The 26,268-nt window shown below is 63.2% G+C and overlaps 1 protein-coding gene and 1 pseudogene across 2 annotated transcripts in view; both read left to right on the plus strand.

Moving 5' to 3' along the window:
* Positions 1 to 26,268, plus strand: part of RASGRF1 (Ras protein specific guanine nucleotide releasing factor 1) — an 89,477-nt gene that overhangs the window by 37,089 nt on the left and 26,120 nt on the right. The window contains exons 6-15 of one of the 2 annotated variants that reach the window (XM_032836866.1): positions 3,900 to 3,979; positions 5,683 to 5,876; positions 6,294 to 6,403; positions 9,354 to 9,472; positions 11,147 to 11,307; positions 14,184 to 14,247; positions 15,873 to 16,009; positions 17,939 to 18,021; positions 24,091 to 24,339; positions 24,994 to 25,050. In XM_032836866.1, the coding sequence (XP_032692757.1) occupies positions 3,900 to 3,979; positions 5,683 to 5,876; positions 6,294 to 6,403; positions 9,354 to 9,472; positions 11,147 to 11,307; positions 14,184 to 14,247; positions 15,873 to 16,009; positions 17,939 to 18,021; positions 24,091 to 24,339; positions 24,994 to 25,050 (1,254 nt within the window). The remainder of the gene's footprint in view (positions 1 to 3,899; positions 3,980 to 5,682; positions 5,877 to 6,293; positions 6,404 to 9,353; positions 9,473 to 11,146; positions 11,308 to 14,183; positions 14,248 to 15,872; positions 16,010 to 17,938; positions 18,022 to 24,090; positions 24,340 to 24,993; positions 25,051 to 26,268) is intronic. The other variant, XM_032836867.1, reaches the window with a different exon arrangement.
* Positions 11,789 to 11,936, plus strand: LOC116854807 (annotated as a pseudogene).

Consider the following 26,268-nt stretch of genomic DNA (forward strand, 5'->3'; position numbering starts at 1 on the left):
ACCCTTTCCAGGCTGGCGGGTTCCTGGAAGTTTCTGCGGGGCAGGGAGGGGTTCACGGTGTGCCCACCCCCCCAGCAAGGGAAGAAAGATCTTCTCAGTAAACACGTGCGAGAGGTTTTGGTTCACGCGGACAGTAAGCGCGCAGACTGGGGCTGGTTCCTGCGGTGGGAACCACGCCCAACCCCCCACCCCGGCGCTGGCACTACAGGCATTGCCGAGGACCAGGGGCATCCTGCCGGGGGGGCAGGGGTCTTGTACATCGATGCCCGCTCTGACCGACGGGCAGGGGCTGCTTGCCGTCCTGGGTTGAGCGGGATGGTGAGACTGGGGGGAGGGCAGCATGCCACCATGAATTAGTCGTGTCTGCACCGGAGGGAAGGTGGGTAACAGGCCATAGATGGACCAAGTGTGGGCAGAAGTGCAGGGACCATGCTCTGCCCACCTACCCTGAACTGGCCTTGGGGGGTCACACTCCTTTCTGGGCTCAGGGAGCACCAGGCAGAATGAGCACGTCCCAAGCGTGCTCTGCAGACAGGTCACTGCCTCTCCCTCCAACGTTTTTCCCACCCTACCGTCCTTGACAGGTGTCTCCTACTCTGTCTTCACATCTTCTCTTGGCTGTCACATCCCTGGCCACCACATGCCCCTTGCCACTATAGGCTTAACTCCCTGCTTGTGTGTCCCCAGGGCCCCCTGCTGCCTTTGTGGGACCCGTCACACTTAAATAATGACTTACCCTGTGTTTGGGTCCTTCTTGCTGTAGGTGGGGTCAGGGTAGTCATGGACAGCTGCCCCAGCTCCACACTGCACAATTCAGGGACGCTCTTCGCATGGGCGAGGGATCGGCACGGTTTTTCTGTAGAGCGCCAGACGGGAGGTACTTCAGACGTTGTGGGCCATGAGGTCTGTGCTGAAATGAAGCAGTCACAGGTGACCCGTGAATGAATGTGGGTGACCGTGCTCCGATGAAACTTCACTACGGACACTAAAACATGAATGTCGCATATGTTCACATACGATGAAATGTTTTTTGGTTTTTTCCAAACCATTTCGAGATATAAAAACGTCTCTGAGCTTGCAGACTGTACAAGAACAGGGCACGGCCGCCACCTTGGAGGGAAGAGTTCAGTGTTAGTTGCTAGCTTCACCCAAAATATTCTATAAATGTAATATAGTTCCAGCCAAAGTGCCGCTTAGCCGGATGATCTTGAAGTTGAGCTGAAGGAACAAATACATATAAGTAGGTAACAGTGTTTCCGAGCAAGAACAATGAAAGAAACATGCCACACTTTAATTAAATTGTTATAAAAGTTTATAAATATATTAAAGGGAATGAAAACAGCCTGAGGGTTGTGCAAGAAAGTAAGATGGAAAGTCTAGAAGCAGACCTAAGACCGTGTAAGAAGTCATAAGGGTGAGAAGCAGCGGAGAAAAGCAGCGGAAACGGCAGGCGTGTGTGATGGATGCGGTCAGCTGACCTCTTGGGGGAGGACGGCGTTGTCTCGCTCCAGCTAACTGCCTTTGAGCACTTTATGTAAAAATTAAGCAACAAAGTAAAACAGGTGAGCGTGCGTGCAGAAGCAGAGGACAGAAAGAAAGGATATGCCTCGCAGGGCAAAATGGGAAAATTCCAAAAAATAAAAAGTTAGAACAGCCAACCCACGACCAGTGGTCCGATCGCTGAGCAAACGTGTCTACAACGTGTACGTTAGGTTGTGCACTTACTATGCAGGGCTATCTAAAATTCAGAAGAGACGAAATAATGACTGGACATGGCTACAGAATTCCCAAAAGAAGGAATTCGGATGGACGATACGTAGAGAAAATGTTCAGTGAACGTAACCGTGATTTTTTTTTTAAAAAGCAAATCAAATCAAAATGAGATCATTTTATTTTCTTAGGAGATCAGTAACAATGGTAGCTTCTGAGTCACAAGGTTACAGGTGAAAGTCTCTCAGTTTGTACCTTAAAAAGGGAGGCTTCATCAACCGTATTTTTATAGTCCCAGCTTACGATGTTCCTATCATGCTACTGCTGTCCCCGTGCAGTGTTGGAATTTAAGAAAGTTCATTTCCTCCCCGATGCCTCCTGAGAAGTTCTCGCCTGGAGGTGCCTGGGAACGACTCCCTGAGTGTTGCTGGGGCCGTGCTCAGGGTAGCCCAGAGCTGCCTGGCTCCCCCAAGAACCCCTGAAAGCCCCCCGATGCCCAGTCTCCCTTCCCAGATTGGATACTCTTCCCCTTGTGCATTCCCACACACACTTGGGTCAGTCTCCTGCCTTTAAAATGTCCAAGTGGTCTTCACACGTGGCCAATGCTCTTGGGATTGGTGTGCGTTTGCTCACTCAACAGACTAGTCAGGGGCCACAGAGAGACAGAACCTAGCCCTGTCAGAAGTCACTCTACAGGGGACCTAAAATTGAAAAGGCCTTCAGCCATGTGGGGTGGCCCTGGTCAGGGAATCAGGGGTCTCCACGCTGGGGGGACCATTCTTACGGGACTCCAGGGAGAAGACCGTGGAGTCTCCATACCAAGAGGACCCAGGCTCAGAACGGAGCTCAGAACGGTTCCTCCACTCGGAATCTTGTTCGCGTTCTCCCTGGCGCCATTTTCCTTCCACCCTGCATGTCTCGCCCACGAGACTGTTATAGGCTTTGCTGTTCAGCCTGGAGGTGTTGTCTGTGTGTCTCTTCCCCGACTCTCCCCTGAGCTTTCCCTTCTTCTCCCCCTGGGGTCTCGGGGCCCCTCCGTGCACGAGGGAGACCCCACGTTCTGCTGCCCCCAGGCCCGTGACCCCCGGCACCTTCCACCCCTGCCCAGTCTTGTGGTTCCAAGGGAGTGAGGCTCCCGGGGGCATATGGCGCTGGGAGGGGGACAGCCCAGGGGTTGGTGGGGGGTATGAGAACAGAGGCTTAGAGGCTCAGGCTGCCCCACCCCTTCCTTTTGGAGTTTCACTTTTCCTATCTAAGAATAAGGTGCACGACCAGACTCCCTGGTCTGGTTCAAGGCAAGCCCCAGACACACGGGGTTCACCCGCAGGTCTCCAGGTGGTAGGGGCTGGGGTGGTGAGTGGCAGCAGAGAAGGACCAGCTGACAGGGACGGGGGTTGCCGGAGGAGACAGGAAGCTCCCTTGTCCTCAGAGCGTGAGCTGTGGGAACAGACTGGGGTTGCTCTGGGGCCAGCTGCCCGGGGAGCAGGGGGCAGGAAAGGGGTGCCGGCATGCCTGCCTGGGGAGTGTGCATTCCCCGGGCACTCTAGGTGGTGACAGAGCCGGTGCTGGGGGGACGCTAGGTTTTCCACTTCCCTAATTGTCGCACAGAGGATGGTGGGAAGCTAGTGTTTATGGAGCGCCCACTATGCCCCGGGTGCGGACATCGTCCCATTGCTTGCAGGGGTTACCTCACTTCCCCTTCCTATTTTGTGCAGAAAGATCTGCGGCTCAGAGAGGCACAGCAGCTCGCTCCAGGCCGCACAGCCGGGGTCAGGACATAGGCAGAGCACGGCCCCACATCGTGTGGGTCTGAGGCCGCGGCCCTCTATGCACGTCGTCAGTGGCCTTTACTCCGTGCTCTCCAGAGCCCTGGGCTCCTCTGGGGTCCCCCAGGGTCGCTCCCAGATCCAAGAACTTGGGGATCCCAGGGAGGTTGGTGGCCCATGACTAGGGAGCTCTGCTTGGGGCTGTCTTGGAACTCTCCTTGTAACAAAAGGACCTGCGTATGCATCCAGCCCTGGGCCCCACTGAGCAACACAGGCCATGCTGATGGGCTTTCCCTGGGGGCTCCATGGAGGAAGCGGCTTGCTACTGGCATCCAGCTGGCCCCTGGCTGCCGGCTCGGGGTGGGGGCCTCCTGCAGGGGCAGGAAATCCCTGGGGCACAGCTCACCCTGTGTTTCCCTGCAGTGAGACCATCATGTTCCTGCACCAGATCTTCTACCAAGGCCTGAAGGCCCGCATCTCGAGCTGGCCCACCCTGGTCCTGGGTGAGTAGCCCGCCCCCCAGCGTCCCTCTCCAGGGCCGCCCTCCAAGCCAGCGGCCTTCCCATCCTTCCGGAGCGCAGCGGTGGCCCCTTACCAGCCCCCCCGAATCCCTCAGGGGGAGAAGGGGAAACACACGTTGGCAAAAAACGTATTTCTAGGAGGAAGCAATATATTTTTACTTATCTACTTTCCCTCTTAAAAATAATATCGTTTGAGAAAATTGGAGAATCCAGAAAAGTAGAAAAGGTTTAAAAATATCAATCATGGTCCTTCCTCCAAAGATAACTGCCATAAACATCTCAGTGTGTTTTCTTCCAACTTTTTTCTATGCATAGATCTTGGATTTTTTTTCCCATTTTACATAATTCAAAACATACTGAATTTAGATTTTGAATCTTACTGTAGGGTGTTTTTTTTTGTTGTTTATTTCCTTTTTTTTTTTTTTTAACTTACTTGACAGCACAACTGGTTTTGTTATCCTGGGTGCATGCTTTTTGATGACTGCGTAGTTCTCCACAGCCTGTCCCTGGCTCTTTGGAGTTGGTCCCAGTTCTTGTGACTGGAAATAATCGTCTCTGTGTGTGACATTTCCTTCTGTTTACAGAGCATTTCCTTGGGAATGGTTTCCAGAAGTAGAATTTCTGGAACGAAGAGCTTCTTGGCCCTTAGGCTCTGGAGGCCTCAGCCGGGGGGGGGGGACACTTTTGTTTGTTTTTCTCACATCAGAGACCCCCACTTTCCCCAAGGTCAGAATACAAGCACCCCCAGGAAGACCGGGCTGCCCCGTGGGGCGGTTGAGCACGATGTCCGCAGGGCGGTGGGCAGCCCCGCCCAGGAGGTCTCCTTCCAAGCCTGCTTTTCTTTCTTAGTGGGGTGTGTAAGCCGTGGGGTCCGAGTTGAAGGGAGAGTTTGGGGAGATTGGTTGGGCTCTTGGGGGCTGAAAGGGCAGGAGGACCCTGGGGCCTCAGAGCTGGGGAGGTCTGGAAGGACGGGCAGAGGCACAGAGGGACAGACGGGTGAAGCGCCAGATTCAGGAGGGTGTGAGGTGTGGTGGGAAGCCTGGGACAGGGAGTCCAGAGACCTGGTTCCAGGCCCGCTGTGGACCCACCTTGTGACCTCGGTCATCACCTCTGTCTTGGGGGGACACTCTGGGAAGGAGGCCTCTTGGGGACCCGCCATGTAACCCGGTGAGGGAACCAGAAGGGGACATTGGGGTCACCACACAGTTACAGCGGGGGTGTCACGGACCCGTCAGGAACTCTGGAGCTGGGCTGGCCCCTCCCAGGTGCTGTGCTTTGAGACTAGGGGCCGCCTTTACACGCCCGCCTGGGCCAGTCACCCCATGGGGTGTGACCTGGGCTGAAGGCACCCTCCCTCCATGGAGAGGGGCTCCTGGCAGGAAGGACCCAGATGGGGAGCCCTCCAAGTGTGCATCTTGGAGAGGCGGGGGCAGTCGCTGTGCCCTCTGCACCGGCTCTCCGGGGCCCTCTGAGACACGGGGCCAGACTGGTCGGGCATCTCTACAAGTGTGATTCTGCTGGGACCCACCTTCTGGCCCTGGAGGGGACGGGGTGCGGAGCCCTCCCCACCGCACCGCGCACCGCGGGGCTCCCCAGGATGGGGGCTTCTGCGGGGGGTGGGGTTCCCATGGGGCCGGGCGGGGCGGGGGCGGAGTCCGGCCCGGCTGAGCCCCGCCCCCTTGCAGCGGACCTGTTCGACATCCTGCTGCCCATGCTGAACATCTACCAGGAGTTCGTGCGCAACCACCAGTACAGCCTGCAGATCCTGGCGCACTGCAAGCAGAACCGCGACTTCGACAAGCTGCTCAAGCACTACGAGGCCAAGCCCGACTGCGAGGAGCGCACCCTGGAGACCTTCCTCACCTACCCCATGTTCCAGGTGGCGCCCCGCCCCGCCGCGGCCGCGGGGTGGAGCGGGGGGAGCAGGAGCGGGGAGGGCCGGTCCCCTGCGCGGCATGGCACCCCTGGTCCTGAGCCCCCCGCCCGCCCTGCCCCTGCGGCGCCCAGCCTCCCGCTTCTCGGGGCTCCGGTCCCCGATGGGTCCCCGCCAGGCTCAGAGGGCGGCCCGTTTCCCTCCTGAGCCCAGCTCCTGGGGTCCTCGCAGCTGACGGTCGTTCTCGGCCTCCTCCTCCTGTCTCTCTTCCTGTCTTCCTCCCTGCTCCCCACCCCGCGTCCCTCTGTCTCCACCCCCTGCCTCTGCCCTTCTGTCCTTCTCTATCCCTGCCTCTGTCCCTCCCCATCCCCCACCCCTCCGTTTGTCCCCATCCCTGTACCCCGGCCCCCCGCCCCGCCCCAGATTCCCAGGTACATCCTGACGCTGCATGAGCTCCTAGCGCACACCCCTCACGAGCACGTGGAGCGCAACAGCCTGGACTACGCCAAGTCCAAACTGGAGGAGCTGTCCAGGTGAGCCCGTACCCCTGCGAGCCAACCCCTGGGCCCACCCGGCAAGCCTGACCCGCCGCGAGCCTAACCCACGGCCATCCCGGCGAGCCTGACCTCTGGGCACACACGCACACACACACACACACACACACACACACACACATACCGGCAGCCAAGCCAGGGCCAAGGATGCCCCGCTGGGAGTTTGACCCCAGGTCATGAAAGCTGGTGTGTCCAGGGTAGGAACTGGAGGCAGGGCTCAGCCTACGGCAGCAGGAAGGGGAGACCCCGCAGGCAGGGGTTCATGGCCCTGGGCAGGATCATGTGGCTGGTGTGTCCCTGGCACGGAGCCTTCAGAGAAGTACACTCACAGGGGTTCCATTTCCCTGGTCCTCCAGTGCGGCCGTGTCCTCCCCCATGGCTCTGCATGCCCAAGGCTGTGGTCAGCAGCCCGTGGTGTCAGTGTGGACACAAACTGGGGGCCTCCAGTCAGGGCCTCACACCTGCCCCCTCCCAGTCTCCAGAGCCTGCAGGTGACAGGGGAGCCTTCTCTTTGCAGGCGCAGCCCCCGAGGGGCCCAGCGGAGGAGCGGGCTGTGCTTCCAGGACCCTGGGGGAGAGGGATCAGGTCTCGGGCCAAAGGGCTGGGCACCTAGGGGCCACCCAGCACCCCTGGCGACACCCCGAACAGGAGATGATGGTGGCCGGTGACAGACGGTGGCTGTGGGGTGAGGGGGGAGCTCAGATTCCCAGGCATTGTCTCCAGCCACTTAGCTGGAGGGACGAGGCTGGAGGGGTGTGGCAGGTCCTGGGCTGAGCCGCCAGAGGCGGGAGGAAGGTGCAGGAGGGGCAGCGTGCAGAGATGTCCTTCCTGTTTCATGGACCAGAGAAGGACCGCCATGGCAGAGGCAGCAGGAGGGGAGCAGGGCGTGAGAGTCCGGAGGTCAGGGGAGCGAGATGCCAGGGTCATCACAAGCCTGGGGAGACCACCCAGGGGCTCCCCACTGTGGGGGCAGACCTAAGGAGAGGGCTTGTGCCCAGAGACGGGCTGCCGGAAGCTGCAAAGGAGGGTTGGCCTGCAGGGTGTGGAGCCCTGCACAGCCCTGCCTGGGGCCCTAAGAGGCTTCCTGGGGCCCGTGAGAGGCCGAGGGTCAGGCCACGGCTCCCCCAGGGCAGAGGCGGGATCCGGGACCAGGGCGGGGCGAAGGGGTTCGCAGGGGCGTGAGTGCAGATTCACAGAACCTCTGTCCTTCTGAGTCGCCGGCGGCTGAATCCTGCCCCCTCTCCCCAGGGAGAAGCCCGGGCGCCCCTGTGAGGCAGTGAGGCTCTCTTTCACCGTGGGGCGCCCAGTTCTGGTGCACACAAGGGTGCAGGGAGGGGGGCACACGCGGGTCCAGGGGCTTGGCCTGACACCCCGATTCCCATCCCCCAGGGTCCACCCACCCCATCACCTGCACCTGCCCCAGCTCGAGGCCCTAGTGCACAGCAGAGAGCTTTCCCGTCTCTGCGAGCCCTTCCCCCTCTCCCTGCCCAGGGTCCCCAGGAGAGCTTCAGGTCCCTGCTGTGTTCACAAACACCCTACCTCCCGGGGACTGTCCTCCACCCGCCTCTGGGCCTGCCCCTGTCCTCCCCACCCTACCCACCCGGCTCCCAGCTCCGTCATGTGTGTGAGCCCGCATCCGCGCGCAGCCTGGGACCCCGAGGCAGACCCCAGCCTGGGACTCGCATGGTCTGAGCAGCTGCGGGCCACGCGTGTCTCCCAGCAAATCCAGGCTCACTGCTTCACGAACGACCACCCTCCTGGGGAGAAACCTCGGCCTCGGCAGGAGGGATGGGTCCCGCCCCCTGTGGCTGCTTCCCCGGTCCCACGTCCCTCCAGGAGGCAGGCTGGGGCTAGGCTCTGAGGACAGACAACGCCGTGGGAGGTGCCACAGCTGGAAGAAACAACAGATAAAAATATTCTCTAAGTTAACGACCCACCGATCGCTGTCCTTCACCAAATTGCCTGCCACGCGCCAGACACAGGCCAGTGCCTGAAACCCATTATGTGCCCACCCTGTGTGGTCCTCCAGGTGGGGAGACGGGGGCCAGAGACATCCGGCAAGGGCTCGGCATGCTGACTTCACCACGCACGCCCAGCCTGACCGGTGTCCCTCACGGTGTCCTGGGGTTTGACGGGATAACGTCCCTGCGGGAACTGTCAGCCCATAAGTCACAGAAGCAGCCTCTCCTGGAGCAGGCGGGGCACTTCTTCCAGACTTGCAGTGAAGTCACTCCTCGCCTTCCCGCCCTGGACATCTACGGCCTCCCCCGTCCCCCCCACCCCAGCATGCCTGAGGCTTATTTAAAAGCGGGTGGATGGCGCCACCTGCTGGAAGTGAGGGGCGTTGCGGCAGTCTGGACAGGACAGAGCGGTCTTGGCTCAGATCAGTGACGAGCTGTGTCCTGCTTCCCTCCCAGACACGAACAGAAGTCAGTCCCTCCCTGAGCCAGCTGGATTGCCAGCGCCCCTAAATCTAGCCGCTCCATAAGAAAACACCCTATAAAGAGCATTCTAGGAAAACAAACAGCAAGTGCAAAGACCCTGAGGCAGGGCCGACCAGGGTCTGGTCTATGGTTGGAAACAAGGCTGTAGTGGACTGAGGGGAAGAGTAGTGGACAAAGGGCGTTTGCTGAGCTCCCCTCTTCCTCCCTGTCCTGCCATTCTGTTGCACATGGCTCGGACTCGGATCAGACAGACCTGCTCCCTCACTGCTAACCTCCGTTTCCTTTTCCCGGAGGTGAGGACACCTGCTTCCTTGGGTTTCCAGAACACAGTGAGACCATGCCTGCCCCTGGAGTGTGCAGCACGCAGGGGGCCCTCGACTCACGACTGCAGGCTCCGAGAGGCCTGGGGCCAGGCTTTCTCGCTGGGTCTGGCCAGGGACTTGGCGTCCCCTCCTCCTGCCCCAACAGATTTCCCGTCCCCGCAGGATAATGCATGACGAAGTGAGCGAGACCGAGAACATCCGGAAAAACCTCGCCATCGAGCGTATGATCATCGAAGGCTGCGAGATCCTGCTGGACACCAGCCAGACTTTTGTGAGACAAGGTACACCCCCACCCGGGCGCAGGTGGCCCTGCAGCAGGGTGGGCTGCCCCTGGGATCCCTCCAGAGGGCATGCCTGCAGGGGGTCCCGAGGCCACTGGAGGGCCGTGGGTGTTGCATCCACACATGGATACTGTGGGCCTCACCGCGTCCTTCTCTCCAGAGGTAGACATGCTTCTCCCTAGGTGTCTGGTGTGTCTGTCGTGTGTCCCAGCAAACACTGACCCATGCTTTTCGGGGAGAGTAGGGCGCAGAGGACAAGGCCATATACAGACTATTGGGCCACAAGACTTTCCGTCAGAGGCAGTGTGGCTCAGTCCCTCTGTCCTCTGCTCGTCGTCCTTGGCCTCTTGCAGAGCCGTGTCCGGGAGGCCCAGTCCCACGGAGGGCCGGGGAGACACTAGCTGCCCACCTGGGGACATTGGAGCTTCCATGTCCCCGAGGGTTCCACCATCCAGAGCCCACATTCTGTGGGCTGCAGCTTCTGCTTGCACTCCCGGAGGTCCTCTGTCCGGCCCTGGGATTCTCCGAGCAGAAGAGAGGCCCCACCCCAGCCTGGCCAGCGGGTTTGCATGCGTCCTCAGCTTGGAGTTTTGCTCTGAGCCCCCGTGTGGCCCCTGTGCCCTTCTCCAGGCTCAGCCTGCCACCCACCCTCAGCCGCACCAGGCCTGAGCTGGACACGCCCAAAGGATGACCCCTCCTGGCACAGGCAGCGTCCCTGCAGGCTAGGAATCCACTCTGTTCCCCAAACGGGGTGTTTCCTCTCCTCCCTCGGGGCTGTGCCGGACCTGGAAGCAGGCAGGGGGATCCAGAAAGCCCTTTCTCGCTCGTTAGACACGTGCCTCATTCATGCCGGGCCAGCGCCAGGCTGCAGGGACACCCCGGGTTGAGACCTGCCCCACCTTCCGGAAGCAGACTGCAGGGAGAGGGGTCCGTGAGGAGACAGACGCAGGGTGGTCGTGCAGGCCATGATGGATGCAGGCGGGGGGCAGAGCAGGTGAGGGAGTCAGGGAGGGCTTCCCGGAGGGGAAGGACAAGTGGGAGTTCATGGGCCAGAGAGGAAGGGCTTTCCCACCAGGGAGCAGATCTCAGAGCCACGGTCATGAGCTAGAGCTAGGGTGGCCGAGGCAGGACACGGCGCAGGGGAGGTGTGCGCGTGCCTGACCTGGAAGGCCTTGAGCAGGTGGGAACAGAGGCGTGTGGTGTGGGTGTTGGGTGGGGCCAGAGCCGGGGCCTGGGGGCCTTCCTCCCTGGGGCCTCCTCCCAGCACAGGGATGGGGCCCGTCTGGCTCTGCGGCCCGTGAGCCGTGTCTGATTGGTGATGTCTGCGTGGCGCGGACCACAGGGCTGTGCGTGGTGCTGATCCGTCTGGGCCAACCCCAGCTCCCCACATGCGCTGACCCCCAGACCCCAGCCCAGCCCCACGTGCCTGCCACATGGCCCCTGCCCTGGAGGGCTCCTCCGCCTGCCGGGGCTCTGGCCGGGGCACTAGGGGGTCATGCCGGAAGCCGCGTGCCTCCACCATCTGGCTGACAGGGCAGAGGGAACACCGCCCGGGGTGCACAGGACTGCCCGGGACTGCCCGGGGCTGGAGTTGGGACCCGCCGCAGCTGCCAAGCCGGCCACAGGCGAGCGAGGCTCTGGGAGCAGGGCTCAGGGTGCGTCCTCCGCCCACAGGCTCCCTTATCCAGGTGCCCATGTCCGAGAAGGGCAAGATCACCCGGGGCCGCCTGGGCTCCCTGTCCCTGAAGAAGGAGGGCGAGCGGCAGTGCTTCCTGTTCTCCAAGCACCTCATCATCTGCACCAGAGGCTCGGGGGGGAAACTGCACCTGACCAAGGTAGGGGCTGCTTGCAGGGGCCGACCCGGGGCCCGGCCGGTGGGCCAGGGTGTCAGAGACACAGGCGTGCATGTGAGCGTACCGGCTCCACGGCGGGCTGGAGTGAGCTGGCCACAGACGGGTTTTCTAGGGAGATTGTGGGGAGTGGGAGGGTGAGTAGTGTCAGGACCCCCGCAGGAGCCCCCCACAGGAGCCCCCACACCTGGTACCAGAGCAGAGAAGCCAGGAGGTCCAGTGGAAACCCTGAGGGGTGCTCCTGTGTGTGCGCGTGGGCACGGCTGCGGGGGAGGGGCCGACTGAGAAAGAGGGGCACCAGACCCCTTACCCCCCTCGGGAGGCGCTGACACAGCTGCTCCCAGGCCTTCGTTGGCACGACGGCATGGGCACAGGAGCACTGGGCCCAGCCAGGGCTCACACACAGGGCCGGCCCCACACGAGCCCCGCACACTCAGCTGACTGACCCATCGGAAAGGGAAGGGGAACACTTACCCAGCAGGGGAGACGCTGTGATGCCAAAGCTGGCTTTCCTGGGGACGAGGGAGAGGCCCTCTGGGTGAGTGGAGCCCCGCGATTTCCCCAAACGCAGGAAACTCCGCTGTGTCATTTGTGGTGGGAGGGACGCATCCCACCTTCCCCCCGACAATGAGATGGTCAAAAGGAAAAAAGCGAAGAGGGATCGGCACCTCAAACCCCTCCTGCTCCTTCACAGACCGCAGGGCCTTGGCTTGTGCCGTCCAGGTCTTTCATTCCTGGAGGACCGCCTTCCTCTCCCGGTACCTGCTCACATGCCACTGGCCGTGAGGTGTACCCCGGGCAGCGTGTCCGGCTCCCCGGCCCAGCACGCTCCTTATCTCGCGGCTCTGAGCCCCGTGCTCCGTCTGCAGAGAGGGGTGCCCGTCCTCAGCAGGGGCTCTGCGGGCACAGGGGCGGCGGGAGGCCGGTGCCGAGTCGAGGCCCAGCACGCAAGCCCATGGGCGCAGTCTCCACCGCAGGCTTGCTTCAGCGGGTCACCGTCCGAACACATCGCAGCCTAGAAGGGGCCGTAACCTCCCACAAGCTGCTACGGCGTCCGGCACTGGCATCTGGGACGGTCCTGCTCCCAGGGACGCGCGGCCGGTTAGGGGGTGGGCCGCGCCTGCGGAAACCCGTCCACAGCAAATGCTGCCGTGTCCACCGAATTCGGATCGCGCCCTTTCCTTACTTCCGAGCTCCGGGGCTTCCACGTGAGGCTCCGGCCGGGCGGGTGGGCGTTTCCCAGCAGGCGGCCGGCCGCGGGCAGACAGAGCCTAAAAGCGCGTGGTTTCCTGTTTGTGAGTTTTCTCCTATTTGGGCCGGGGCGGGGGGCCGTGTAAGCGTCTCATGTCCCTCAGCGCGGCGGACACGGGGCCGCTGCTCGGCCGCCCCCAAGCCTCGGAGTACCCAGCGGCACAACAGGACTGGACACACCTGCTTCCGGGGCGCTGCGAGGGTCAGGGGAGCGGGTGCAGAGCGGGCGCGGAGCCCGGGAAACGGCAGGAGCTCGGCGGGCGCAGAGCGTGGTTGTTCTTGCCGTCGTGACAGACTTACAGCGACGAAGACCACAAGCACTTGCGAGATAACCACGGTGGGCGGGGTGCTCTCCGGCCTGCTCTGTGGGCCCCCACCTCCCGGAACCACCCCTTGAAATGGATCCTGAGACGCCCCCCGTCTGACAGGCGGGGGAATCGGGGCGTCTCGAAGCCGCCCGTGGCAAAGCAGGGATTTGAACCCACGCCGGCCGGCCGGCTCTGGGGCCGATGGTCTGAAACACAGAGACGGCTTCTCGACCCCCAGAGACACGTCCGCCAGAGTGAAGACCATGGCAAGGTCTGTGGCAGGAAGAGACTGTTGAGCACCGTGGGGCGTGGCAGCTCGTCAAGCCTGGGGGCTCGCCCGAGGCCGCCGCAGCGCAGAGCCAGAACGCAGGGTTCGGGGCTCTGCATCCGGGGACAACCCGCTGCGAACGGCACGGCCGGCTCTCTGCGGCCACCGGTCCTTGTATGAGGGGTCCATGCCCGGTGGCGAGCTGCCCCTGACAGAGGGCTCACGGCGTTCGTGGTCTCACTTCGGCTGCTGGCAGGGGCGGGGTCTCATGGGGTCACGTCCAGGCCCGGGAGCCGCACCAGCGTTCCTGGGGTGGCCTCCCCACGTGGTCCAAGGGACACCGGGGAGCAGGCAGGAGGTGCGGGCCACCCGAGAAGCCGGCCGCCAGCCTGGCCCGCACTCGAGAGAGGAAAGCTGACCTCACCTTTCCGGGCTGGGTATCCACCCCTTCCACCACCCCCCAAGGTCATGGCCACTGTTGCCGCAGCACCGGGCGTCTCAGGCCCGGGAGAGGTTTCCACACTCGAGGAAGAGGGGCACTTTCCCAGGCCTCCCTCAGAACAGGCAGCCGGCAAGCGACCGGGCGAGGTCTGGCCTCGAGTCTCTCCCCGACCCCAGCACTAGCCTCCAGGTGACAGGGGCACCTTGTGGGCAAGACCCCTCCCCGGATCTCATCGTACCTGTAAAATCAGAGCGGGACCGTGATGCGTGCAGTCAATGGCCCCGGGTCCCTACTGGCAACGAGACGGTGTGGCCCAGACCCGGGGGTCCGCACTGTGCAGGCTCAGGGCCCCTGACTTTCAGGGGCCCTGACTCTTACTTGGGGAGCCCGATGAGACTGTCCCACCTGACCCACTCCACGGGACTTCTTACACGAGGATGATGTCCCTCAACACGAAAACCACCACACCCGCGGGAACGCAGCACGGGCGCACACATACGCATGCACGCCTGTAAGGCTGTGTCCCGCCCCGGGCCACAGGGCTCCGTCCCCCGCGCACCCCCGGACTCACGCCGGCCCTGCTGTCTTTCAGAACGGGGTCATCTCCCTGATCGACTGCACGCTGCTGGAGGACCCGGAGAACACGGAGGAAGACGGTAGGACACCCGCTCAGCCCGCCCATCTGGCTGGGGGACAGGAGGGTGCTGAGGGGTGGCCGGCAGGTGAGAGCCCCGTCCACTGTCCTGTTTCCCTCCGTGCTGCTTGGGCCCCTGGACATGGCGCCCAATTCAGTTTGGGTCCCAGCTCCTCCGTGGGGACCCCCCCATTCACAGGTCCACAGGTCCCGCCCACAGTGGCTCCCCCGGGTCCTGTGGAAGGGGTCAGGAAAGCGCTGCTCTGTCCTCCAGTGGGAGACGTGGGGACACACAGGGTGGCCGCCTGGGCAGGGAGGGCGACTCGTGGGGAAGGCAGGGGATGGGCCAGCTGGTGTGGGGGCTTCTGCGGGGTTTCCCTCCCAGGCGTCACTGGGGATGGGCTCGTTATTTTAGGTCAGGGGGGCCACTGCTGTTGATTGGGCAGACGTTGGTCCTCATGTCCCTCTGTGGGGGGACCCCATCGGGACTCTGCGTCTTTGCCCTTCTCCAGACCGGGGTTCCTCGGAGCAGGGCTGTGTCTGAGCCATCTCAGATCGGGGGTTTTGCAGAAGGCGTGGGCCCCCGTCCATCCACACTCACTTACACGTCCCCGGTCGCCTTTCCTGCCCCCGCCCAGGGAGCCGGGTCACACGGCCCCCAAGGGAAGGACAAACACGTCATGTGGTCACCCAGAGCGCTCCTGGTGCCTGACCTGCTCTAATCCCAGCCACGGCGGGGCCATGGGAAGTCCCCAACTCAAGCGGAACGGTCAGACCCCACAGCCCTCTTCCCTCCAGGGCCAAGGGAGATAGAGACCTGGCCCCACGGGACCCCCAGTCCACACACTCACTCACAGGCACCCCGCTTCCCAGAGTGGCCAGCACCGTCCCATCCCTGAGCCACCACCAGCCCAGCACGGAACCCTGAGACTCTCGAGGTTCAGAACCGGAAGGCTGGGGCCCCAGAGACGTCCCCTTCTGTACAGGAGGACGTCCGCAGCAGGGGTGGGAAGGGCACCCTCTGGGTCACGTAGCCAGCAACGGCAGAGCAGGGCCCTACCCCCTTCTGCCCCGCGCACGGTACCCGAGCTAACGAGGGCGCCCTGGAAGGCACCGTGAACTGCTCTCGCTCAGCCTCCAAGAGCCCGCGCAGTTCTTGGGTTGGGAACAGCATCAGAATTACCCAGGATGTCGCTCTGGGGGGCTCTGCCCTGAGCTGAATGTCCAGTCTGGCCCGTAAACGATGATCAGATTCCCTTTCAGGCCCTGGGATCACCCGAGGGCAGCGGGCGGGCCCTGTGGGGAGGCCGGTTCTAGTCCTGGCTTCCCCGTGGCCGCCCGGTCTCTGGGACATCCTCGCTCGGAACCTCAGCTGCCTGTTGGCGGGATGACGGCAGAGGCCAGCCCCCCAACCCAGGCTTCCTGGCTCTTCCGCTGGGACGGCCTCACGGGTTTTGAGCTACTTATCAGTCTTTGCTTGTGTCTGGAGTGGGGGTTCCTCCCCGAGGGGCCAGGAGATGTTTTCCCGGTAGCGAGGGGCCCAGTGCCTTCATCGTGGGTAAGACAGGGAGGGGCCATGGTAAAGATGTTTCCCAGCTCAGGAAGGGCCCCGCTCATTCTGCTGACTCTGTGTTTTGCTACTGGAAGCCAAAGGAGCCAACCAAGACATAGACCACTTGGATTTTAAGATTGGGGTGGAGCCCAAGGATTCCCCGCCTTTCACCGTCATCCTCGTGGCCTCATCCAGGCAAGAGAAGGCGGCGTGGACCAGCGACATCAGCCAGGTCAGCCAGCTCACCTGTCCCGGAAGCGTGTGGTCCCTTCAAGTCTGAGCTCTCGGAGCCCTGGGGGCAAGGTTCTAACGGAAAGGACGCAAGTCCAGCCCTGGCCAAGGCTGAGGCCAGCTGTCCCCACCCATTGCCAGAGTCTGGAAAACTGGGCAGAGTCTGGGCAGTCTGGGAAACCCTTGCACTGGGATCATGCCTTACTGTGATTTTTGAAACTCCAGATTCTTGGGCTCCACTGGGCTTCCCCACAGCCCTAGAGGTAAGTTTCAGGGACAAAGCCAGGGAATCCACCTTTTAGCACGTATGCCCCAGGACATTGGCACACACAGAAAAGTCTGAGCACCACCCCTGTGGGATGCTGGACATCACAGAGCTTCGGGACACAGGGAGGGCCCTCCAAGGCCTAGTGTCAGCTACGCGGAGAGAAGGCTTGGTCTCTGTCTTTGACTGCACGCCAGGGACCAGGGACCAGGAAGCACAGGGACCAGTGAGCAGCCCCAGAGGGCTGTGGGCTCCTGTGCAACTGGGACACAGACGGAGTCTGGAAGAGGCTGTCCGTGGCCCCGGGCAGGACCGGCCTCTCCCTGGGTTAGCGCAGCCCCGTCCCCGTAGCGGAGGAGCCCGTCTGGGCCGTCCACCAGCAGCTGCCCTGCAGACTGGGTGAGCCTCCTGGGGAGCAGCGGACAGCGGGGGGAGGGGGACGGCCAAGCTGGGGATTCCAGTCATTTGAGGCAGGAGGCCTGGGGCAGAGGCTCTGCTCTATCTAGTGGTGGGCCCCCCGGCACTGGTTCTTATGCCCCATTTCCAGGCTGCCCAGACGGCTGCTCCCCCAGCCCTCTGGCCCGCCTGCCCTTCTGGAAACGCCAGGAGAGCGAGGCAGCTCAGGGGAGCACGCAGCGGGTGTCTGCCCCTTCTGTGTGCTAACACGTGTTCTCAGAGCTCCCAGTGTGCCCTGGAGAAAACCAAAAAACCGAAAACTAGGAAAGAGTGCCGAGGTCAGTGGGGGCCCCCGGCCCTCCCTCGGGCCCCCCATGCCTCCAGGGAGCCCCGTCCACAGCCAGACGCCCTGCCTTCCACTGCAGCCGGTAGAACCAGGGCTGAAGGGAGCCTCTGAGCCGTGGGCTGGAGACGCTGGGCTGGGAAGTGCAAGGAGCAGGAACCCCCCCTCTGGCAGACCTCCTCCCAAAGAAGGGGGGCCTAGCCCTGTCCGGACGCTGGTCGCGGGTGAGCCTCCCCCGCCCAGCCAGCTACCCCGACACAAGCACCCTCACAACCAGGAGATGCTGAGATGTGCCCACGGCAACAATGTGAAGGCTGGGGGCAGGGGTGGTGAGAGGGAAAGGGACCCCCGCAGAGATATACTTTCCGTTTGGGGGGTACTTATTCAAAGCAGAATGTGGATTTTGAGTTTCTCCGAGGCTGAGGGAAACGTGGGTTCCTGTTCCCCTAGTCCCAGTAGCCCGGCCTCTCCCAGACGGGGTTTCTGACGTGGAAACTGTCCACAGCCCCAGAGTGTGGCTGTGGGGGGGGCGGAGGACCCACAGTGCGGGACCGCGGGCACGGGGTGTGGAGGCTGATGCCAGCCACAGTGGCCTGACGTGGACCTTCACGCCAGACCCGAGGTCAGCCACCGAGCGTCCAGGTCGGGAGCCCCCGTCTGCCAATACCCAGCAAGGCCAGTTTCATCCCTGCTTCGAAGTCAGGGATGGGAAGGCCCAGGGAGGCGAGTCCCCAGAAGGTCGCCGGGGTCGGAGTTGGGCTCCGATGGAGTGAAGGGAGGCTGTGGCCAAGCAGCCCTTGCCGGACAACGCTCCGGGGCGAGGACCCCGCATCCAGCTGGGCCCGTGAGCCGCTCCCTGGGCGCAGCTGCTGTGGGGCCCGGGGTGGTGGCCGCAGCTCTGACCCCGCCCCCACCCCCGCTTCCAGTGTGTGGATAATATCCGGTGCAACGGGCTGATGATGAACGCGTTCGAGGAGAACTCCAAGGTCACCGTGCCGCAGATGATCAAGTAAGTCGTGCCCTACAGTCGGCGGGCTCCAACCCAGGGAAGACCGTGGCCACAGCCACAGCCCCGTGGGCTCACAACCTGGGGATGGCCACAGCCACGGCTACAGCCACAGCCACAGCGCAGCAGGCTCGTGACCCGGGGACGGCCACGGCCATAGCCACAGCCTGGTGCGCTCGTGACCTGGGGACAGCCACGGCCACAGCCTAGCAGGCTTGCGTCTGGGGACGGCCACAACGGGGCACGGGAGCCTCCAGTCACGGGTCTCCCAGACATACTGGCTGCACCTTCAGGCCTTGGAGGCGTCTGTGTTTCTGTTTGTTTTACGCCAACGTGCATTCAGACGAGGGCTCCGGCTTCGTTTTTGTCGTTTCCAAACGTGGATTTGAGGGGTCGGCTGTCGGCAATTATAGGAGTGAAACTTCATACATTTATTTTAATAACTATGTTTTTCCTCATCACAAAATGAGAGCATTTCAGAAACACGGGCTCAAGGACGGCGGCATCTGTCCGAGCGACCGCAGGGGCGAGGCAGGGTGTCTGTTGAGCCCGTGGTCGGAGCTCCCCGGGACCCCCAGGCCCGCTGCTCGCCCGCGGTGCGTTCTCCCCGCCTCGCCCTCCTTCCTGCCCCGGCTGCGCTCCGCGTGTGATGGCGGACAGGTCCCTCGGTGTTTCCGAGCTCGGACCCCGCGCTGTGAGCGGGAGAGGGTGACGCCTCCCCACCAGGAGGACGTGTTTTCTTGTTCGGGGGCAGCAGGAGGTCGCGTGTGTGGTTTTTGTTTCCCGCACAAAGAGCTAGCGTTCTGTGCCGTCCGGGGCGATGCCGCCCACTACCCGTTCGGGAGGCGCAGGGAGCAATGTCCAGCGTCACCAGGCGCGTCCTGAGCCCGCGTCCCCGAGCCGACCGTGCCGGCCTGAGTCCGGGTGGCGGGAGCGGGAACCCAGCTGAATTCTCTCTGCGGCCCCGGTGCCGCTGCACACACCCGTGTCTCTCGGATGCAGCGAGGCCCCAGGCCGATTTGTTCAAGTGGGAAAACGACAGCCACGTGTGGAATCACGGTTAAGAGTGATCCAGGCGCCCGCTCGTACTCTCTGCCGAGGACACGGCGTCCAAGCGGCGAAAGTGAGCCAGGCGTCCCCTGCAAGGGAAAAACAGCGCGTTTTAAACTATGACAGCGGCAGAGTGAAGGGAGCGTGCACGGCACAGGGACCGCACGAGGACCCGCCAGCCGCAGGCTCAGGCAGCAGTGGCCGAGCTCGGCGTCCCGGTCCCGAGAGCGCCGTGGGAGCAGAAGCCATCAGGCGTGGTCTCCGCCCTCCCTGACCCTTTAGTGAGAGAAGCGCTCGTGGGTCTGAGCGGGTCCGGAGGTGAGAGGTGACAGCCCCTGGCACGGTGGGACGGACGCCACAGAGAGGACGCCAGAGCCGACCGTGAGGATGATGGCGGGGAAGGGCGCTCTGGGAGGAGGGATCAGCGTGAACAGAGGTGCAGAGGCAGGAAAGCACAAGTGTTGGGAATGATAATTAGCCCCGTGGGGCGGCAGGACGGGCAGAGTGGACTGTCACAGGGGGAGGTGACCGGCCTCCATGTCCACCGCCAGACCCGCTCTCCCAGACGAAGGCCCCGGAACAGGAAGGCTCAGGGACCCCGGGAAGGAGCTGAGCCACAGCCCAGCGTGTCTGTTCTGAACACGTGTGAGGAGCCGGGGCTAGAGCGGGCGTCACACTTGGTCACTCAGCATCACTGGCCCCGCAGCCTTCCCTACCCGTGCGTGGCCTGCAGGGACCGGCGGGAGGCCTGACGGGGAGGAAAGCCCCTGGGCCGGCCACACCCCTGCCGGCCCCACCGAGCTGTCCTGGCAGGTGTGCGGCCCCGGGCAGAGGGTAAAGCGGGGGATGGGTGTCGCGGGCATGAGCACCGACTGTCCCCATGCCTCGGGCACGTTGCGTCCTGAGTGGCACCCGCTGGGTCCTCCCATCCGTGGGTTCGGCACTCGTACGCTCGCTGAGGTCGTGTGTGTCTCGTGTCCCACACGCTGCCCGCTCCTCTGTCCTGCTCGCGGTTTCATCTCACTGTTCATAGCGCGCTTGGGATTTCTTACAGGATCTGCATCGTGAACGACGGGGCGGAGGGGGCAAGAGTCAGACGAGGGTAACGTGACGGGCGAAGGGTTAGGGTCTCTGCCGGGCGCCACTCTGACAGGGAGCACGCGGGCACTGAGGGCCTGGCCTGACGGCAGGTGGGCGGGGACCGTCCCTGCATCTGTGCCCACAAGCCTGAGTCCCTGACACAGCCGCTACATCAGACGGACTCGAGAGTGGCCCGATTTGGGGTTCGAAGCCCAAAGAGGCACAAAGCCCCGTGCTGCCTCCAGGCACAGCGCGTCCGGGCGCTCTGGTGTGTGGACGCGGGTGGACGCGGGCAAGAGGAGGGTCCAGCCACGCAGAGAGCTGAGGACTCTCGCTGCAGCCGCCTTGGGCCCCAGGGCACTACAGCGGCCCCAGCACATGGCCTTGGGGACGGTGGCCCTGGGGTTGGTGGGGGAACGCCCTCCCTGGAATCACGGCAGCTCAGCCATGCCCAGAGGCATCTCGCAATGGACACCCCTGCAGCACGAGCCCCCGTCTTCCTGACAAGAGCCTCAGTCTAGCATGGGTTCCCACACGGGACAGAGGCCCTGCGACCAACACTGACGGCCAGTTCACAACGGAGGCGACGGGTGACGGGAGATGTTTCCAGCCTTCTCTGTCCGTCCAGATGCAGAAGGAGCCCGGAGAGAAGGTGCTGGGAGCAAAAGGCCCCAGAGGGGTCCGACGTGAGCCACGCAGTCCAACACGGTCCCCGTGAGCATGCCGGGCCCGGGCTGGACATGCTAGGGCCCAGGCGCAGAAGGTGTCCCCACTCCGGGCACAGACCGGACTGCCACATGGGAGCCCCTGGGCCATGGGCTGGACGCCGCCGACCGGGAAGGCCCCCTCCTGCAGACACGTCTCCTGCCCGGTCTTCTCTCTCGTCCCTTCCTCTGGAGACTCCCGGCACGGAGCCGGTCCCTCTCTGTGTCCCCCATGGGGCTTATGCTTTCCCTCACTGGCCTCACCCCATTGTCGCTCCCTGTCGGAGCCGGGACACTTTCTCGGGCGTGTGTGGGGCGTCCCTCCAGCGTCCAGGAAACCTCTGTGATCTCAGATGATCCCGTGCTTTCCTGAGTCACGGCGGACCCAGAAGCCGAGGTCTTGTAAAGCGTCTGTGTCTTATGGCAGTTTCCCTGGAAGGGGTCGTCCCGCCTGGTTCTTCAGGAAGGGCCGTCTGGACGGCAGTGTCTTCCCGGACTCTGTGGCTCTTTCTCCTCCTGAGAAGGAATCCCTGCTCACTGATGGCACTCGATAAAGGTGGTTTCCTTTCCCAGGAATATTTTGAATCCCAGGGATGTGTCCAGAGAGGGCCCTGGAAAGACAGCGTCGGTGCTCCTGGACGGGAGACCCCCCAGGAGAACCCATGACCTCATTTACCACCCATGCCTGGTCCCGGAGGCCACTCACTTTGTTAAGAGTTTGCTAAAGCCTTGTGAGGTAGACCTTCCTGTTTCCACGTCACAGACCAGGGAAGGGAGGTAAGTCTGGTATCCGATGACACTAGGACACAGGTGACAGGTGTCCTTCCAAACCGTGTATTCTGACTCCAAACCTCGCGTCCTTCAGCAGACCACGGGTGTGACACCCGTTCTTGCCGTGACAACCTGTAGGAGCTGAATTCCTGTGTCTTCGGGGCTTTTACCCTGGAAGCTCATTTTGATAAGATTTCCAGGCTTGTCCTTTGTTTGTCCTTCTGTGTCCGGGTCGCGTCCCAGCGGCACACAGGGGAGACGTCAGGCAGCCGCTGCCTGCGTAGGGAAGCACGGTGGCCCGTGTGTGCAGAGGAAGGGCAAAGGCGGCTCGAGGAAGGAGACCTGAAGCCCCAGGGGTGAAGTGCCCTCGCCGGGCGCCCACTGGGAGTGGGCACCGTGTCTGACGCCTGGCTGCTCGCGGCCGCCACACCAACACGGAGACCACAATTCTGAGATTCATGACTTCCAGAAGCGAGAGACCACAGCTACCAAGACAGGACGGGACTGCCCCGTGAGACCAACAGAACGCCCCTCCCGGGGTCTCCCCACCAGTGGGGGGGCGCAGCTTGCGGGACAGCAGTTGGAACCGCCGGCCACCGCCATGCCAGGAGAGGCCCCTGACCTCAGGCTCCCCGCTGAGAGGCATGTGGCCGAGCGAGCCCCGCCATCGGGTCATCAGACCTGTGAGGCCGGGTCAGCTGCCCCTGACACCTGTCCCAGAGGACGGAGGCGTCCCGCCACCAGATCCAACACGGAAGGTCCCAGAACAGCCAGGTTGCTCTGCTGGGATCCCACGCCATCCGGAAATCACTCTGGCCCGGGATGCAGGACACAGGAAGGTCCAGGACCCCTGCCCAGCCCTGAGCGTCTTACTGTAGTCCAGTCCCTGAGGTCCTGCGATCTTCTGCTGGCTGAAGACTGACCTTTGTACTTTAATAGGCAGCTGGGGGGCGTGAAGCTGGGCATGACCTCCGAAGAGGCCAGCAGGGTAAAGGGACAGAGCTGCTAGGCAGTCCCCTTCCACCTCCTGCCCAGTCTGGGGGCTCCTCACCAACGGCCGTGGCAGTTGGCTCCGTCCTGAGCTGAAGGGAGGACAGCTGTGGGTGGCTGCTGGTGGAGAAATCACAGGGAAAGAAGGCAGTACGGTTGTCAGAAAACGTGAGAGCCCTGGGGACCTAACACGGCGACGTCCGTGTGTCGCGCTCGCTCATGCAGACCTGATTCCTTGTATGGCTCTTTGTTTTGATTTGTGAGCTCATTTTCTGGAGGGATTTATCCATGAAGGTCTTGCAGAGCCTGGCGGAGGGGCGCCCTGGCGGGCCCACAGCCTGGGACCACTCTTAATACCGGTTGGGGGTCCCTGATAACGATGTGGTACGTGATTGTGTGCCCAAGCCATGGGGAGACAAAGGGCATGTTCTCAGGAACGTCTGTGCCCCGTCCTCCCTTCCCTGGAGCCCGAGCTAACCCAGGACACTCACCCCTCCGTCCCCTAGTGGGTAGAGTTTTCAGGGCCTCAGCCATCTGTGGGGTTCTCACCCCAACACCCTCCCCCCACAAGACCCAGGCCTGGCCCTTCCCAGTGGAAACCCGAGGGCTCCATATGCATTAGCGGCCGATGTCCCAAAGACACATGAAGTATCCGCTGGTTTCCAGATTCCTCTAGGAATCCCCTTAGATCTTTCTGTTCCCACTTAGTTTTTCCTGAGGTGGAACTCCTATAGCATAAAACTCGGCGTTTTGAAGAGTGCGGTTTGGGATTTTAGCGCATCACTGTGGTGCGAACCTCACCGCCGTCCGATTGCAGAATGTCTCCGTCACCCCCCAAACCCCCCTCTGCCGCGTGTTGGCGGTCTGCGCCCTCCCCCCACCCTCCGGCGGGCGGCCGCCTGCTCTCCGTGTCGGTGGACCGGGCTGTTGGGGACGCGTTGTAGAAATGAAGTCCTAGGATGTGCGGACTTGGCTCCTGGATTCCCTCGCTCAGCGTGTCCTGCAGAGCCGCAGTGTGGGGCCCTTCCCCGCAGACAGCGCCTGCTCCCAGCCGAGCCGCCCTCAACGCGTGGACGCACCCCGCCAGGCTGTTCCCTGAGCCGCGCGCGGACCCCGGGGTCGCCTCTCCCGTGCGGCATTAGGAATAGCAGTGCCGTGAACCCTTAAGGACGGGTCGCCCTCCTCTTAGCCCAGCAACACGCCGTCTGTGAGTTTGTTAGGTTTTGTCCAGAATTTCTAGGCGGATACGGGGCTGTTGCTGGGAGCCAGACCCAGTGTCCCGGCATCCCGTTCCTGCCTAGGGCCGCCCTCCCACCTTTCCGGGGCCCCCGAGCCGGCCAGCCAGCCTCTAGCAGGTGTCCGTGCGTCCATCTGTCTGCCCGCCCACGGCGGCCGTGCGTCGGGGAGGCAGCGGCGGCCGGAGCGTGGGCTCATCGGCGCAGACCGCCGTCTCCCCGGGGCCCTGCCTCCCCCGCAGGTCGGACGCCTCCCTCTACTGCGACGACGTGGACATCCGCTTCAGCAAGACCATGAACTCCTGCAAAGTGCTGCAGATCCGCTACGCCAGCGTGGGGCGGCTGCTGGAGAGGCTGACAGACCTGCGCTTCCTGAGCATCGACTTCCTCAACACCTTCCTGCACTCCTACCGCGTCTTCACCACGGCCGTCGTGGTGCTGGACAAGCTCATCGCCATCTACCGGAAGCCCATCAGCGCCGTCCCCGCCAGGTGGGCAGCCCTCCCGCCGCCGGGCCCCGGCCGTCCGGGCCAGGAGGGAAGCCGAGCGCGGGGCCCAGGCTGAGGCTGTGACCTGAGTGGGGTGGGGGGCGGTGCGGGCTCCCCGGGAACCAGTCCACCCTCTGTGCAGGGGCAGGGAGGGCTGAGCGGTCCAGGCCCTGCCGTCTTCCCCTCTGCCTGGGGGCTCTCGGGGTGGGGGGGGGGGGCGTCTCAAGGGTGCACGAGGCTCTCCCCACAGCACAGGGCTTCCCCCCCTTCCCATTTCAGAAAGAAGGGGGGTGGGCAGAAGGACACAAAGAGAGGCCGAGACTCTCAGCCTTTCCCCGCTGGGACCCCACCCTGCTGTGGAGATAGGGGAGCCCCCTCGGGTGCACGTGGGCCGGTGAGGCCTCTGGGAAGCAGTCCACCTTGACCTCACGTCAAGACCACCCGTCCAGCCCCAGCGCCACAGCGCGGCCCTGCCATCAGGCCAGCCGGGACCCGGAGAGACCGGGAGACTCGTCCCCAGGCCCCCAAGCATCCGGGGCTGAGTGGGGGCCCGTCCATGAGTTGGTGGAGCGGGCAGGCGGCGGTGGCCCTCACTCTCCTTTTCCTCCTGTCCTCCTGCTGCCCTGCTCCGTCCGCTGTTCATCCGCCCGCCCCCAGCTCTGGCCAAGCCTCGAGGGGCCCGGCGGGTCACCGAGAGCCCTGGGTCCCTGCCAGGTGAGAACTCGGACAGGCACAGCCCACATCACGGGGTCCGGGCTAGCCTGGCAGAGGCCTGGGGCAGCCCAGAGAGCCGGCCTGGGAGCCGCAGGGTCGGTCCAGCTGCCTGGCACCCAGCCTCTGAGCCCAGCAGGAGCCTCCAGCCCCCGCCCCCCCGCCACCAACGAGTTACCCGGGCAAGAGCAGCACGGAGCGAGGCCAGGCAGGGAGTGACCGCACGTGGGCCTGCAGCCCACAGAGACGCATGGGGAAGGGAGTTAGCCCGGGGACGGCGAGGCCACGTCGTGAGGACTGCTCTGTGGTCGTCCGAGTTCAGAGACCGGATCCATCCTCCGAGGGAGGTTGCTGCTCTGGGAGTGGGAGGGACCAGCAGATGACTTCCTTTTCTGCCCAGGCCTGCGCGGTGGCCAGGCCGGCCCATCCCAAGCCTCAGAGCCCCACTGACACTGAATGCCCCCCACCCCTGGGGTGAGACCGGGGACAGAGCTGCTGCGCCCCACCAGCTTCCCAGGCCACTGGGAGGCCAAGCTGGTCTCAAATGAGAGCCCGGGATGTGAGGAGGGCTCAGGAGGCCTGGAGGCTCTAACCACCCTTCTTCCCTACCCCCATCTCTGAAACCGAGCAGTCAGCCACCCAGTGGCCCCCCCCCGATGCCCCAGCCCCCCACCTGCCCACACTGGCTCCCTGTCCACCTGCTCTGACCATATCCAGGCAGGGACGATCTCTTTTCTCTGCTCTGAACTTCTGGAACCTTCCCAACCCGAGAAAACTGGACAGACCACCCTGTGCAGGCTGGGTTCCCACGCGCAAACTAAGGAAACCCCTCCTGGGGGCCCAGGGATCTGTCCCGCGCAGAACACAGCACAGACACATTGCACACATGTGAGTGATTGCATGTGTGACTACGAGTACGTCATCCGCTTCCAGCCTGGCCCTGAGAGGTGGGCCCTGGTGTGCACAGGGAGGAGCCTAACCAGGACAGCTGGGACACCCACTTTCCGCTCCCTGCCCCAGGCCTGCCCCCACTCCCATCTCTGAGCCTCGGCCTCCCCATCCGTAAATACGGTCAGGACCTGGGTAAGGGTGAGGTCAGAGCATGGGGACATCCATCAGGCCCCTGTGGATGGAGAGCCTGCGTCCCTGCCCAGACCCAAGAGGGGACACTGGCAGGTGCAGACCTCTGGCCACGGGCCGTGTCATCACACTGCCCCCTGC

The sequence above is a fragment of the Lontra canadensis genome, unplaced genomic scaffold (genome assembly GCF_010015895.1).
Source record: "Lontra canadensis isolate GAN:19392208 unplaced genomic scaffold, GSC_riverotter_1.0 scaffold94, whole genome shotgun sequence".
Classification (NCBI taxonomy): domain Eukaryota; kingdom Metazoa; phylum Chordata; class Mammalia; order Carnivora; family Mustelidae; genus Lontra; species Lontra canadensis.